Consider the following 17,160-nt stretch of genomic DNA (forward strand, 5'->3'; position numbering starts at 1 on the left):
AGAATAGCTTTTCGTCGCCCTCCCAATCTCCACAATATTCTAGTCAGACCCATAGGGTAGGGTCTCCTTCTGCACCCATCTCCCTACCCTATGGATCCTACCCCAGTGACCATCCCTGCTGCAAGACTTGCCCTAAGCATCCTCCTACCACCACCTGTACCAGCCCTGTAACTGGCAAAACATATCAAAGGGAGAGCCACCTGTGAAATGACATGTGTCCTACCCAGCTGTTATGTAAACACTGTTCAACCTTTTACAATGGCATGACTACCACCAAATTATGGGCAAAGCAGAGGGTGTATACTTGCAACACACAATATCTGTTGCAGGGCATGCTCTACAACATGACAATCATGACCTCAGTGCCTGTTTCACAATACGTGCCATCTGACTTCTTCCCCCAGGCACCAGTTTCTCGGAACTCCGCATGTGGGAACTATCGCTAAAACATGTCCTTGGTTCTTGCCACCAACCTAGCCTTCATTTGCGTATCAGCATTTCTTCACAGTTTGTTGATGAGAAAAATGCTGATCTGCTCTGTGGTTTGCTATTCATGTTAAACAATAATTTCCTCTAAGTGGCTATGTAATTAAGTTCAAAGGCTGGAAGTAGGCAATGGCACACCACATCCAACAGGACCATGCTTAGGGAAGAACGTTGGTGTTCCATTCAATCTTTGGCTTAATGACAGTTTTCTTTTCTTCTTCCTGTCCATTAATGGGTGTTAGCAGCCACATGATGCATCTTTATTCTATTAACCACAGTACATAGCAGTTGAGCTGCACTTTATAATCCTATCTGGGCTTTATGTTATCTAACCATGATATTATTCTTTGCCTTTGTTTTCTTTTACCCTTAGTCTTCCCATGTATTATCATCTGTAGAAGTATATATGTGGTGCTCTGTAAGGTATGTCCTAGGTACACAGCTTTTCTTTTTTTCAAATATTGTTAGTATTTCATGCTGTTTATGTATTCTTCACAATATCTGGTGTTAGATATTCATGCTGTCCACAGTACTTTAACTGATCTGAGGTAAATACATATTTCAAAGGCCTCGATCACCCTTTTATTGTCATATTTAGTGTTCATCCTACAGAAATGATGTAGCAGTAAATATTACATTTAGGATCTTACATACTGAACTGTATGATTTAGTCTCAGTCTGTAATTTTCTTAAATTTTGTAGAAGAATTGCAAGCATTCTCAGTGTGCCATTTTGTCTCCAGAGTCTTCAGAGAGCCATTTTAAAAGTTACTTAAACTTGTCTGCTCTTTGTATTAAGCAGCCACTGAATCATAGTTTGTAAAGGAGTTGGGCTGTCACCTGACAGTCATAAAATATGTCTTTTTGGTGTTGATATTCAGGCCTGGATAATTACTGTAATCTCCTATTATGTTGAAGAGCTGTTGAAGTTCATCAAAATTATAAGTAATCAATTCTGTATCATCAGCATATCAAATGTTGTTGATGAAGACACCATTAATATTTGTGTCTTTTTTCTATATCAGTAAGTACATTAAAAAAAAATCTCTGAGTACAAATTGAATAACAGGAGTGATAGAATCCTTGTTGGGATCCTTTATAGGTATTAACCAAGTCAGTGACCTCATTCTCAAACTTGACCTGTACTGTCTGATTCCAACATAAATTCTCTATACAGCAGATGTCCTTCTGGTGTATATCCATTCTTCAGAGAATTTTATGATGATCTCTACTGAAGGTTTTTTCATACTCAATAGAAAAAAGACTTATATTTTTATCCTGGCCATAGCAGTTCTGCACCAGAAGTCATAATGCAACAACAGCTTCTCTAGCACCTACACCTTTCCTAAACTCAAACTGTCTCACCAATTAATTTCTGTCTTTTTCATATAACCTTTGACAGGTGACTTTCAGAAATATTTTCAAGGAATGTGTCATAAGAGTAATGAGTCTATGATCTTCATATTTTCTCACAGTATTCTTTTTTGGTAAGTGAATAAAAGCTTTACTTTATAGACACGTATAAAAGTGAATATGACATCACTATCCTAACTGTTGGTACTGTTAGTTTCTTTGTTGGGAAGGAGAAAGGAATAGGCTGGAGAAGGTTGAGAAGGAAGATATTTTTCTATCATCGTCCTACCTGCAGTGGGTTCCACTCATCCTGGGATCTGTGTAACCTATCTTTCCTTTTAATCTTCCCCGATCTAGCCCTCTCTACTCCCTGATGAAGGAACTAACAGTTGGGAAAGCTACGATCATATTGTCACTTATATTACTGTGTGTGTCTACCATTCTGTTGCATAATTTATTAATTTCTAATTTGTAGGGTGTATTTGTCAAATTTTCACTGACAATTCTGCAGACTACCGTAATAAAACTTGTCCTAGTGTAGCAGAATACCACATGGTACATTCATTTAGTACTGAACAAACTGAAGTGTGTCTAAACTGTCTACTGCCACTATGGTGTTATGTTATTTCTTTCTGCCCTATTGGCATAGCAAATGTGTGAAAATATGTTACCACAGCAGTATTTTTTGCACTTTTTAAACTACTCTTTCATCCTTGTAAATGTTGAATATACAGTAACAACTACTAAATTTTACCAATAAAGGGACCCCATACATGAATGATGGATCACAGTAGTCAGCTGCACAGATGTGTGATAACTTTATAGATTGCACTTGTGGGCAAATCACAATGATCAGTCACTGATCACATGGAAATCATAGGTGTATGATGAATCACATGTGATGTGTGGCAATATGGCTGCTTGTTTATTTATTAAGCATGCTTGTGCAGTTCTGTTTTGTTTCATTTTGCCCATGATGAGTAAGAACTTTATGTTAGGATTTATAGTTATTCAGGAACCACAAACCTCTCTGGGAAGTGAAGCTGAGGCTCCATCTGATGAGTTAGAGTTACTTATGAAACAACTGTAAGCATTATTAAAGTTTTTAACTTCTGCACAGAATGACTTACCACAATAATAAGTGGACATTTTAATTTAAATGTTCAGGGCAAATCAGTTTCATAGCTACACAAGTCCCTTGTCATTGTATATGATTTAACTTTCCCTCATACACTCATAACAAGAGTTGTGCTAACCAGTAGTGCTGCAATTAACATCATTTCTAGAGACACACTGTGATTTGCAAAACATATTATGTAAATACTGTCAGTTAAACTATAAAACTAATGAATGAAATAGGAATTGAGGACTAATAAATGAAAAATGAACTGTATTCGTACACTACAAAGATGTGCACAACATACTATGCATCAGCAACAAAAATATAATATATTCTGTTAAGTAACCTACAGTTCCCAAGAAAATTGTTTTTCAAACAAGCTTTGTAAATTACAATTCCTGTGTCCTCCTCCCCATAAAATATCTTCCGGATATGGAGATCAATTGCCACTGCAGCTAAATATAGCATTTCATTTTCCATGGCAGAACTTCTCGAAACAATGGTGTTCATAATACTGACTGAAATTGCATGGCAAAACACTTGTGTGTGTTGGGGTAGAGTCAAGTGGTTGACAGTAGTTAAATCATTAGTGATGGATCACTGTGAACCATCGCTCATGTGTGGGACCCTTAAAAGATTAGAATACTGCCAAGTACAAAATGTAAACAGTATGTTGTTACACAGGTCAAGAGTCATAAAAAGAAATAGTACATAAGTACTAAATAATGACCACTTCACATTTAACTGTGAGGTTTAAATGCTTCAATTTACTACCACAGTGACTATTAATACTGCAACATATTTCAAATGCATTACAAAAATTGCAAATAAAAATTATTTTTTAGATACCTGAAGTGATCCAGGGCATATTCAGCCAAATTATGTGGTTTTTCTCTGTTATCAGTGCCATTCATTTGCTGCGAGTACAATTTACGTCCATGCTCAGCACCTTCCAAGCTGAATAATGCCTAAATAATAACAAACAGTATGCTGTCATGCTGTCTATATCAAGCAGCTATTCAAAACAAACTGAGGCAAAAGTAACTGTCAGACAAAATGTTTGAGAGTCAACATTTTGTCAAGTGCAGAAAAAGCATTCACTTAAAAATGTAAAAAAATGTAACTCAAAATAAATACAATAAAATGACCACTTGTTAACACTAGTGTACAAATACCCTGCCTGACAAAAAAGTGAAGCAGCAGGAAGCTATGGTTGGAAGTCAACGTAATTTCGTTTCTGTACACTCCACTGGTGGGCATGTAAATGAGTAAGAGTTGCAATTCTGTGTGACATGTACAACAGCCCCCAGACAGCATTAGAGCTGTTCATGTTTAGTGTTTTTACCAGGCCTGTTATGGTATAAAATGGGTGTGGACAGCTTCAGACCTTGAGTGATCACTGCATGCATGTGCTCGTGTGAGACAGTATTATCAGTGCCAGACAGAGCTTGAAAGGGGCCTCATTATGGCTCTCTATTTATTTGGCTGGCTGGTTAAATCATACAGTATTCAGATTTGTGGAGCATTCAGTTGTGACAGTGGCTTGAAATTGGACAGCATGCCCATATTGTTCACCAAACGCATCGTAACCCCTTCATGTCTACCTCTCATCCAAGAACTGCATTCTGTGTTATCCCACACCACTGGTTGGAGACTGGCACTGTCCGGCCTAGGGATTACCATCCTGAGCTGCGTTTGGAATACTGGTATGACCAGGAAGTATCAACTGCTGATGAACAGCATTGCACTGTGATCAGCAATGATCTCGGTTCTGCACTAATCTTGATAACCATGATGATCATCATTAGTGAGTATGGTGGCAACGCTGGCATAGGTCCCATTCTTCCAATGCATGGTGCTACTCCTGGCGTCATGGTGTGGAATGCCATTATTATGAGATGATGTCATGGCTGGTAGTGAATGAGGGAATTCTGATGGCACAACAGTATGTTATGTACATCTTGCATCCTCATGTGTTACCTCACCTGCAACAGTATCATGGTGCCATTTTTCAAGAGGACAATAGTTGTCCACACATGGCATGTATCTCTATGAACTGTCTGTAAGATGTTCAGGTACTCCTGTGGCCGGCAAAATCCCCACATTTGGCCCTGATACAACATATGCGGGACCAGTCCAGATGTCAACTTCGTCCCAGTGTCAGTATGCAGAATATCAAGGACCAGTTCCAACAGTTGTAGGCCAGTTTGTCTCAGGAGAGGATACAGTGGCTTTATCCAGGCCAGATTGGGTACAACGTCATACCGTTATTTGGGCTCATACTTCCAAGTTCTTAGTAAATCTGATTTGATTCTGTAATCACAAAAATAACATCACATATCCTTCGTAACTGTGAAGTTTCATTTCGTTACCTCCATCGCTTCTCAGTGATTCAGGTTCCCCGTCCCCCCCAGGTAGTGTATAAGAAATCACACCAAGCAACCTGGTCGAAATTTTTTGACGGTATGGATTATGTGCTTTTTAATCTAATAGGAAGGTGACTGGAAGTAAATTCCCATGCAGCTACAAAGTATAGAAATAAAGCACACATAATTCTCTTGTTCATGCATGTTAATATACAGCTGGACACTAAAACACAGAAGTTGCAGCACACAAAATAACATGATACTTATCTGCTGAGTATTGTTGTATGAACTAAATGAAGCATTCAAAGTTATGGCACTCAGAATTATACAAAACTCAGCTTCACATAATTTCATAACTGATTAAAATGTTAAAGAAGCTACTGCTTGTACACACATAAAAAAAAAAAGTTTTGCATCACCCTGGTTCCCAGAACTCCTGAAGACAGACACTGACTGTGGATATTGTATCACAGACATAGTCCGTCTGACTTTTCAGAGATGTCACTAAACCTGCCCAAAGATGTAAACAACCATGCATGTGCAGTGCCTATTAGATGCAGGGGTCCGACAGCAGATCAGTTCCAGTCATTCCACCAGGAAGGAGGTACGCAGCTCTTGTAGTCTGTAGTTCAACCATGCCTATATGCTTAATACTGTGATTCAATTGTGCCCACATTGTTACTTGGCTCACAACAAAGGAAGTGTCCAGGCATCTCTGAGTGAACCAAAGCGATATTGTTCAGACTTGGAGGAGATGGAGAGAGAGAGAGAGGCAGGAACTGTCGATGGCATGCCTCGCTCAGGCCACCCAAGGGCTACTACTGCAGTGGATGACCACTACCTACGGATTATGGCTCGGAGGAACCTTGACAGAAATGCCACCATGTTGAATAATGCTTTTTGTGCAGCCACAGGACGTTATGTTACAACTCAAACTGTGTGCAATAGGCTGCATGATGTGCAACTTCACTCCTGATATCCATAGCAAGATCCATCTTTGCTACCATGACAACATGCAGTGCAGTGCAAATGGGCCCAACAACATGCTGAATGGACCGCTCAGGATTGGCATTATGTTCTCTTAACCAATGAATGTCTCATAAGCCTTCAACCTGACAATCGTCGGAGATATGTTTGGAGGCAATCCGGTCAGACTGAATGCCCCATCGTAACGGCTGTACGATAAATGAATGCCATCCTCCGACTGATAGTGCAACCATATCGGCAGCACATTGGCGAGGTATGCGTCTTGATGGACGACAATTCGTATCCCCATCATGCACATCTTGTGAATGACTTCCTCCAGGATAACGACATCGCTCGACTAGAGTGGCCAGCATGTTCTCCAGACGTGAACCCTATCGAACATGCCTGTGATGGATTGAAAAGGTCTGTTTATGTACGAAGTGACCCACCAACTGCTCTGGGGGATCTACGCCAAATCGCCATTGATGAGAGGGACAATCTGGACCAACAGTGCCTTGATGAACCTGTGGATAATATGCCACGATGAATACAGGCATGCATCAATGCAAGAGGACATGCTACTGGGTATAAAAGGTACCAGTGTGTACAGAAACCTGGACCACCACCTCCGGAGTTCTCGCTTTATGATGGTTCGAAATGCAATGTGTGGTTTTCATGAGCATGCAATGTGTGGTTTTCATGAGCAATAAAATGGGCAGAAATGATGTTTATGTTGATCTCTACTCCAATTTTCTGTTCAGGTTCCAGAACTCTCGGAACCGAGGTGATGCAAAACTGTTTTTGATGTGTGTACAAACTGAATAATTACACCAGTGGGGAGGTGAGGAAACACATGTGGTAACAGAGGGAGTAAGACATGTGGGATAAGGGGGAGTTGTTTAGGTAATTGAAGCCATTAGAGATGGGGGAGGCAGGTGGCTCTCAGAAGCAGTAGCAAAATGAGCATCACAGATCAGTTGCCAATAACAGTTCAGTATAAGAACACTGCAAAATTCATTACGTCAAATAGTTTGTTCAGTGTATGAAATTATCCTCCTCTACTTCACCTCTAGAAAAGTTGCCTTTTTCTCCTGCAGTGGTAATTTATCATATTAGGATCTAACACTACCATTCACCAGTTAGAAATACCAGTTGGCCAGGTTGACACCTCGTTATCTTGTTCTCCTTTCAACAATATCTACATTGTGGAACTGTTGTGCAGATAGTGTAGCACTATACAGGGTGTTACAAAAAGGTACGGCCAAGCTTTCAGGAAACATTCCTCACACACAAATAAAGAAAAGATGTTATGTGGACATGTGTCCGGAAACGCTTACTTTCCATGTTAGAGCTCATTTTATTACTTCTCTTCAAATCACATTAATCATGGAATGGAAACACACAGCAACAGAACGTACCAGCGTGACTTCAAACACTTTGTTACAGCAAATGTTCAAAATGTCCTCCGTTAGCGAGGATACATGCATCCACCCTCCGTCGCATGGAATCCCTGATGCGCTGATGCAGCCCTGGAGAATGGCGTATCGTATCACAGCCGTCCACAATACGAGCACGAAGAGTCTCTACATTTGGTACCGGGGTTGTGTAGATAAGAGCTTTCAAATGCCCCCATAAATGAAAGTCAAGAGGGTTGAGGTCAGGAGAGCGTGGAGGCCATGGAATTGGTCCGCCTCTACCAATCCGTCGGTCACCGAATCTGTTGTTGAGACGCGTACGAACACTGCGACTGAAATGTGCAGGAGCTCCCTCGTGCATGAACCACATGTTGTGTCGTACTTGTAAAGGCACATGGTCTAGCAGCATAGGCAGAGTATCCTGTATGAAATCATGATAACGTGCTCCATTGAGCGTAGGTGGACTAAACTAAAATGAGCTCTAACATGGAAATTAAGCGTTTCCGGACACATGTCCACATAACATCTTTTCTTTATTTGTGTGTGAGGAATGTTTCCTGAAAGTTTGGCCGTACCTTTTTGTAACACCCTGTATATACAGGATATGCATCAATCAGTATAAAATAGCTGGCATCTTTATTTACAATAATTTCCCAACAAGTTTGATAATTTCAGATTTATGAGTAGTATACCAGTATGTCTTGTGGAGGTTTACTGCAGCAAGGCAGAACATATACTGTTTCAGCAGGGAAATCTCCTTTTTCTCCTGTTCTTTCACATCTTCCAACACACCATCCAGAGTTCATAACAGTTTCACCAGTACTGTCATCCTCTAAAATTATAAGATCTCCTTTCTGGAATGTCAGGAATGATGAGCCTTCACCTGAAAATGAGAGAAATATAATGAGAATAAGTGCATTTTGCAAGAGAAGAAGTTACAAAATACTGACAGCTCCAATCAGTTTTGAAATTCTACTAAACTATTAATCGTTTTTGTTTGTTTCTCCAGGCTTTTTATGCCATGGGACAACTGGGAAACCGTGGAAAAACCTGTGAATTTCTTCATCTGGGAAAATTCAGGAAAAATAGGGAATTTTTTTAGAATTCCAAGAATTTTTCATTGTTTTAGTTTCTAGTCAAAGTTTTGTAATTTTCACCGGTAAGAACTGATGCTCTTACAAAGAATTTTACTCTTGTCCGCTACTGTAGAATAATACTGCAGCAAGGAAACCTAAATGAGGGAATAACACCAAAATAAAATTTTAGTTATAAAGAAAATGCGTCGTTTACAACAAAACGAACTGCACATAAGCGTTTGCCAATGACGAAATCTATAAAAGTTTGAGGTTAGTTTTTCGTATTTATTTTAGTTCTCTGGTAGATTACAAATTATTCAGTAGTGATGACAAAAAGTATATATATTCTTCAAAACAAAGTGCCTTGTGAGTTCTTGAACAGTTTCACATGTAACTGACTTTTATATGGAATAGTTGAAGTGCTTGTCAGAACATTTATTCAGCCAGATAAGCCACAAAATGTTCAGCGCAAAGCAGATAAATTTATAACTGTGCTTCTCAGAAATATTCAGCTGCTGCAATTTAAGACAATTTCTTAGAATCCTGCCTAACCACACCCTCAGAAAAAACAGCAAAAAAATTTTGGTGACCAGTATTATAGGTGAAAGCTAAGCTTGTTTGTAGCTATATTGAATGTGTATTAATTTAAACCATTAGCTTTTCCTATTTTTGTTTTCACACTACTTTACAATGATGTTGCTATTGGCTGACTACATCATAAGTCTCATGCTCTGAATATCTGCTGTCATTGGCTGGTAAATCACATAATAAGAGCTATGACTGGCTGATAAAACCACATCACAATCTCGATTTCAGTGCTTTGAAAGTTACCATGTTATAATTGGTGGAATTTGTATTTATACTTTTGTAATACGAAAACATGCAGTGTACATGTTTCCATGCATCAAAGCTCTTTCCAAAATGTGTTGTTTTTGGCTGAATTTTGTTTCCTAAAGTGCCGGGAAGTTCTACACAGGTATATAATACCTTTGCCATTTGAAGGATTTGTAAGTTTTACAGTTCCAAGGGAGAGTATATTATCGCTTAACACAGAAAAAGTTTATTTTCACCCAGGAAGAAGTGTACTTTCAACTGGAAAAAGATGTATTTTTAACTGGTAGATGTGGGAATTTTTTTTCTTGTCAGTGCATGAACCCTGTTTCTGATACACTGCACTGGAAAAAGTGGTGCTCACGGCCATACTTTAAAGCTGACCTCTGTGTCATCCCATTTCCAGCTACCAAAACATGTAATACAAAAATCAAATTCTGGCATCTTACAGAGCAAAACACTAAATAAACACTTAATTAATTTTACAAGTGGTTTTCAGGCTGATAGGAGTGGTGAGATGGGAAGGGGAAGAAGGGAAATATGTGTAGAATCTACAAAGGGCAAGGGGGAGGTGGGAAGGCATGACATAGGGGGGGAGGACGGTAGCTCTCAGTGACAAAATTGTGACATTCACATCACACCAAGTCACACACACACACACACACACACACACACAGGACAGTTGAACAGGGGAAGGGTGACATGGAAAATGACAGGAAACGAAAAGTGGTCAGAAGGGTAAGCTGGTGTTATCAATGATGATTCCATTGGCACGCATAGTGAAATAGCTACTAAAATCACTGTTGTTTTCATGTGCAGCATATTCAACTGCTAGATGGCTGAATTTGTAATCAGCTCCAGTATGGAGATGGTCATTCATGTGGGCAGACACAACTGGTTAGTTACCACCCATACATGGAATCTGAAGAGTAATTACAGCACTTCGTATACATGACTTCTTTCACATATGGTCCCACCATTCATAGGATAGGATATGTTTTTGAATGGACTATGATAGGATGCAATGGGTTGGGGTACAGGGCAGGTCTTCTACCTGGTTGTCCACAATGGTGTAGGCCAAGGGTTTGAACATGAGCTAATACTATGTTTTAAGTTGGGTGGGTGTAAGAATAAAAAGCGAGGAATGAATGTATATCCCTTTCCACAATGTCCCACACAATCATATGGGTTCGGTTTTTAATTTGCTACGGCTCAACTACATCACGTATCTGCCTTACTCTGGACTGCAATGATTGTGTGAGCACCCACCTGCTATTTAGCAGCAGTTTTGTTTCATATCGTAAGCACCAGAGTGAAATAGATCATTTCAATCTCCAGTGACAAGACAGAGGCATGTGTACCTGAGATATATACAATATACTTTCCTACATTTCATTAGTTTAAGGCAGTTCATGCATTATTTTATATTGGGAATGTTTCATTTAACATATATAAGGTGTCTAAACAAATACATTAAGTGTCAGCTGGATTTTAAACATGTTTTTATTTGAGGAGCATAATCTTGCTAGTGACTTTTCAAACGAACTATCCCCATGAGAATTTTTTCAGTATTTTTACCTGAATGTACAGGTCATAATGCAAGGGAATTGATACATTTCAGTATCACAAAATGACCAAAGTCTCAATTTGTGCCACTTTGCATAAATTTATGGCTATTATAAAACTTAATTCAACTCAATTTCACTTCACAACTCACCTGGCGCTTTGTAATCCTGCAAGGAAATAACATATTTTGATCTCTTCTTCAATCCTTCTAAGAAATATACAACTAAATCTCTTATATCTTCTGCATTTGGGCTCTGAAATGTGAACTCTTCTCCTCTTATTGTAGACAGTGTAAATGTTTGTGAGAAGACTTTGCTTGTTCTGAAATACAAATACAATACATTACACTTAACCATCTTAGCCCCTACATGCCACAAAAAAAGCATTATAGAATGTAATAATAGTAAGCAAATTATTGCATTTGACTAGAGGAAAGTATCCTGATTTGGTTAACAACAGCTTCTGATCAGTTTTCCATATCAGGTTTGGCAGAGGTGAGAAAATTTCATTTGCATCTATACCAAATAAATAAATAGTGCACTAAATATATTGTGAAAGAGCATTATATGTTTTATTGATAGTAGTCAAAATTAGTGCTTATTGACTCTGCTGTAAAGCAATTTGCTTTCAATATATCTTCATTTATATGCTAATTTTTTCTAATTAATATTTTTATAATATTTAAGGTAATTGAATGTATGGCACACATGATCCTTCACAATGCCACTGGAAAATTAATTACATTTAGCAGCAATAAGCAGCACTTCTATCTGCAACATAATATTTTTGAACTCGTGGGCAAAAATTTATTTACCTCTTGCTCCTCCTCCTCTCTTTGTGCATTTTCTCCACTTCCTTTCTGTAATCATATCTTCTTCCCCCTCCTTCTGACTATATCCTCCTCCCTCTCTCTCTCTACTTGCCTCCACCTCCCCCTCTTCCTTTTTCACCTGCCCACTACCCTCCCACAACATGCACCTGCCTCATGCACCTCACCCTCCTCCCCTCTCTCGGTCCATTTCCTCCTCCCCCTCACTCTGTTCATCCCCTCCTCTATCCATCTCAACTTGTTCTCAGCCATGCTCATCGGCACGTATAGTCCCTGCCATACGTTTGAATAAAGCAGGCTGATACTACTCCCAGAATATGCATGTCATGCAGGGTAGGTGACACATTGGACACTTGAAAATCATTTATTTGCCCTTGACGTACAGGATGCCAAGCACGCAGGTTGAGAAAACAGACCGATACTACTTCAACACAACACACCTGTCATGCAGGGCAACTTACACATCGAGGCTTGGAAACTGATTCTTGTCCATGACATGTAGGTTTCCCTGCAAAGCAAGTTGATTTGCCAGGCTGATACTGTCCACACATGACATACCTACCACACAGTGCAACCTACACACCGTGGGCTGGGAAAAACATGTTTTCACCCATATCTCCACTCCTGTTCGAGCTAGGTTATAAACCCCACAGTGATGATACTCATGAGGCCTGCTGCTTCTGTGCCAAATTTGTTTGACATTGATCCACACATCCGCTTCATATATAAAACACATTTGCAATGTTCAACCCTTATTAACATTTTGTGTGACATGCAGCATTTTAACAGATGCCATTGGCAGACTACATGTCATTTTTTAAAGTGTAACTGTTTTAGTGGCAGTGACCATAAAAAGTGCACGTGAATAATAATGTCACATTTATATTGTTACTGATGATGTGAGTAGTATAAGAGAAAAACAGACAGGTGTCCACTATCCAAACAAAATATTAACTGTAAACTGAAATGCCCAAAATAAGAAGTGAGTGGCCAAGGAACATTTCCATTTAACAACTGTCTGTCAATCTACAGCTCTAGAGTACAGTATGTAAACAAAACTATCCGGACACCTGGCTGAGAATGACTTACAAGTTCATGACATCCTCCATCAGTAATGCTGGAATTCAATATGGTGTTGGCCCACCCTTAGCCTTAATGATAGCTTCCACTCTCACAGGTATACATTCAATCAGGTGCTGAAAGGTTTCTTGGGGAATGGCAGCCCATTCTTCATGGAGTACTGCACTGAGGAGAGGTATCAATGTCGGATGGTGAGGCCTGGCATGAAGTCGGCATTCCAAAACATCCCAAAGGTGTTCTATGGGATTCAGGTCAGGACTCTGTGCAGGCCAGTCCATTACAGGGATGCTATTGTCGTGTAACCACTCCACTGCAGGCCATGCATTATGAACCGGTGCTCTACTTTGTTGAAAGATGCAATCGCCATCCCCGAATTGCTCTACAACAATGGGAAGCAATAAGGTACTTAAAACAGCAATGTACACCTGTGCTGTGACAGTGACACACAAAAAAACGAGGGGTGCAAGTCCCCTTCATGAGAAACACGGCCACACCATAACACCACAGCCTCCAAATTTTACTATTGGTACTATACACGCTGGCAGATGATGTTCACCAGGCATTCACCATACCCACATCCTGCCATCAGATTGTCACATTGTGTACTGTGATTCGTCACTGCACTGTTCAATCATCCAATGTTTACGCTGTGTACACCATGCGAGGAACCGTTTGGCATTTACTGGTGTGATTTGTGGCTTATGAGCAGCTGCTCAACCATAAAATGCAAGTTTTCTCACCTCCCACCTAACTGTCATAGTACTTGCAGTGGATCCTGATGCAGTTTGGAATGCCTGTGTGATAATCTGGATAGATATCTGCCTATTACACATTACAACCCCCTTCAACTCTCGGCAGTCTCTGTCAGTCAACAGACGAGGTTGGCCTGTATGTTTTTGTGCTGTATGTGTCCCTTCACATTTCCACTTCACTATCACATTGGAAGTAGTGGACCTAGGGATGTTTAGGAGTGTGGAAACCTTGCGTACAGACGTATGATACAAGTGACACCCAATCACCTGACCACATTCGAAGTCCGTGAGTTCAGCGGAGCACCCCATTCTGCTCTCTCACGATGTCTAATGACACTGATGTCACTGATATGATTTACCTGACAGAAGGTGGCTGCACAATGCACCTAATATGAAAAACATATGTTTTGGGGTTGTCTGGATATTTTTGATCACATAGTTTACTTTGTGTAATGTCCTTGATTGGTTCACTCTGTTGGAGTGTTGTCAGTAAATTCCAGAGCTCAGTCTCCAGGCCTATGTTTGATACACATTCTAATCAGTCATAATAAATTATTATCAAGAATGTATATCCAAAAATTGTACACTACCATTTAATATGACTGCTAAGGTCTACAGTGAATTTACAAGCAGTTGTATTTTTGATGTAATATGCTTACTTCTGGCTTGAAACTGTGGTGATTTCTGGGAAGGATAATTCCAAGAGAACTTGTTCTTGATCGTCCACAACATATACACCAGTCCAGTTCACAGCAATTATTACATCATTCTTTGGCAGATTGGGACCTGAAAAAAAGGGAAAAATTAGTACTGTAAGAGCAATTATTTGTCATTGGCAAAACGTTTCTTTGACAAAAGATGGCAGTTCTGCTACAGATACCTTACCTTATTTAGCAGTTTTTCCCATATTTTGTGTAGAAAAAGGAATCTAAAGTATGTAAAGAACAACAGAGAAGCTAAAATTGAAACAGTAATGTGCATTCAAGCTCTACTGTTCACGATTCATAAATAATCGTGAATTAATACTAGTCATTCTGGGAATGGGATGAGAAGTTCCACCTTATGCAAGACACCTTTTTTCTTTTGTTCTTTTGTTTCACCCAAGACGTGTGTCTTGCATAAGGCGGAACTTCTCATCCCATTTTCTTAGCAAGCACGGAGACAACAAGAAGAACTGCACCACAAGATGATTATTACTAGTCATTCTGCCTGACTGTAGATGGAACAGCAACAGTAGTAAACCATATTAAAATTTATAAAGACAGTAAATTAGATAAATTTATAGCTCTTAAGTAGTTTGAAATTGTTGAGGCTTTTGTGATCATGTCTTCATGTGCTGCCATGTGGCTCTCATGTCGGGATCTTTTATCTATGCTCATTTATTGGTTTCACTGTCATTTGTAGGAACAGGCAGAAAAATCACTAAACAACCATCAGTTGAGTAACTCGAGATGAGCACCAACAGGCAACATGTCTTATAAGCTGTTGTCTCTGCATTTTTACTTACGTAAATATCAATTTAACACATTTTTAGGTACAGAAGCAACAGAAGAATGACAACTGGAGAAAAAAATTAAAATTTTTGGAACTATATTATAACTCCGCTTTTCATTCCCACAATTAATGTTTTCCCACTGTTTACAGCATTTTCCTTCAAATTTCCTAGCTCCACAATGTCAATTCGTAACCCATTTTGCGTCAACACATTTATAATTTTCCCATGATTTGCACTTTATGAAAAAATGTTCACAGAGAAGAAACTGACATAAAATAATGCTGGCATGATGTTAGCTATCAGGTAGTATATACAAACATTTCATGGTGAAGTTTCTTGACACCAGGGCGCTCTACTCAGCAGACCTGAACTGGTAAATATGCAATAGTTACAACAATTTATGCCACATTCCCTGCTTCTGCCAAGCTCTACTCGCCTTGGAACCTGATGGGAGTAACTAGGTTCATTTGAATAAAGGTATTCTGGCCTATCACAACCATTTATAAACTGTCTCTATTGCACATGCGAAGTTTCGTGATTGTTGTGATCATCATGACACCTCTGTCGAACGATATTTAGTGTGTTTCGTTTTTTGGCCACTTGTAGTGCTGGTTGACATCTTCACTCACTCTGGGTTACTCAGATGTTTTTCGTTTAAACAGTACCAATTACGGATTTTTTCATGCTGTGAAAAACATGTTCTGAGAATTTATTCTTGTTGTCAAGTGCAGTACCGGTATTTACTTACGTATTTTTTGTGATGTTACACAACCAAACAATGTTGGTGACAGTTTGCATGTATGTGTTGTTTTCTGCACAACTGAGAAGGCACAGTACCTGATAACCCAAAAAGATGACTATAGTGCATGAAATGCAGAACACCACATACGAAAACACCACACAAAATACTTTTGTAAATACAGCAATTGACAACGAGAAAAAATTCCCAAAATGCATCGTCCTAAGCATGAAAAAATATGTTCCACTGTTTAAATAATGAATGACAGTTGCACGCTTTCCAAAAACATTGATTATAATGTACGATACTGAGTTAAACGTTTCTACTTCCCAGACGATTATCAGTTCCAGTTACATCAGCAATTTTTATTAGATAATAAACATTTAATAGATAACAAAAATGTCCCTGACAAGTACTTTGATGTACATAATGTATATATATCATACATAAAGTGCAAAAATGCAGAGGAGTATCCTACATGTAACTTCTACAGCTTAAAATGTTATTTTCCACATTTTACATTTTCTCGCATTTTACACCAGTTTTTTAAGTCCCCTTAAAAGTGTGTGGGGGTTTCACTGTAATTGTATGTAATCATAGAAATAATGAGTGTAACTTTATTTTGCAGCATACTGATGGCAGTAAACTTCAATTACTGTACTTGAAATTTTACATTATTTTAATACACCTACACTCCTGGAAATGGAAAAAAGAACACATTGACACCGGTGTGTCAGACCCACCATACTTGCTCCGGACACTGCGAGAGGGCTGTACAAGCAATGATCACATGCACGGCACAGCGGACACACCAGGAACCGTGGTGTTGGCCGTCGAATGGCGCTAGCTGCGCAGCATTTGTGCACCGCCGCCGTCAGTGTCAGCCAGTTTGCCATGGCATACGGAGCTCCATTGCAGTCTTTAACACTGGTAGCATGCCGCGACAGCGTGGACGTGAACCGTATGTGCAGTTGACGGACTTTGAGCGAGGGCGTATAGTGGGCATGCGGGAGGCCGGGTGGACGTACCGCCGAATTGCTCAACACGTGGGGCGTGAGGTCTCCACAGTACATCAATGTTGTCGCCA

General features: G+C 39.5%; 1 protein-coding gene across 1 annotated transcript in view; it reads right to left on the reverse strand.

The window, feature by feature from the left end:
- The window catches only part of LOC126161648 (myosin-VIIa), a 509,736-nt gene that overhangs the window by 13,251 nt on the left and 479,325 nt on the right, over positions 1-17,160 (reverse strand). Inside the window, exons 29-32 of the mRNA XM_049917634.1 lie at positions 14,499-14,625; positions 11,330-11,499; positions 8,398-8,588; positions 3,808-3,926 (exon numbers count right to left, since the gene is read on the reverse strand). Of these exons, the coding sequence (XP_049773591.1) occupies positions 3,808-3,926; positions 8,398-8,588; positions 11,330-11,499; positions 14,499-14,625 (607 nt within the window). The remainder of the gene's footprint in view (positions 1-3,807; positions 3,927-8,397; positions 8,589-11,329; positions 11,500-14,498; positions 14,626-17,160) is intronic.

This window comes from Schistocerca cancellata, chromosome 2, assembly GCF_023864275.1.
Source record: "Schistocerca cancellata isolate TAMUIC-IGC-003103 chromosome 2, iqSchCanc2.1, whole genome shotgun sequence".
NCBI lineage: Eukaryota > Metazoa > Arthropoda > Insecta > Orthoptera > Acrididae > Schistocerca > Schistocerca cancellata.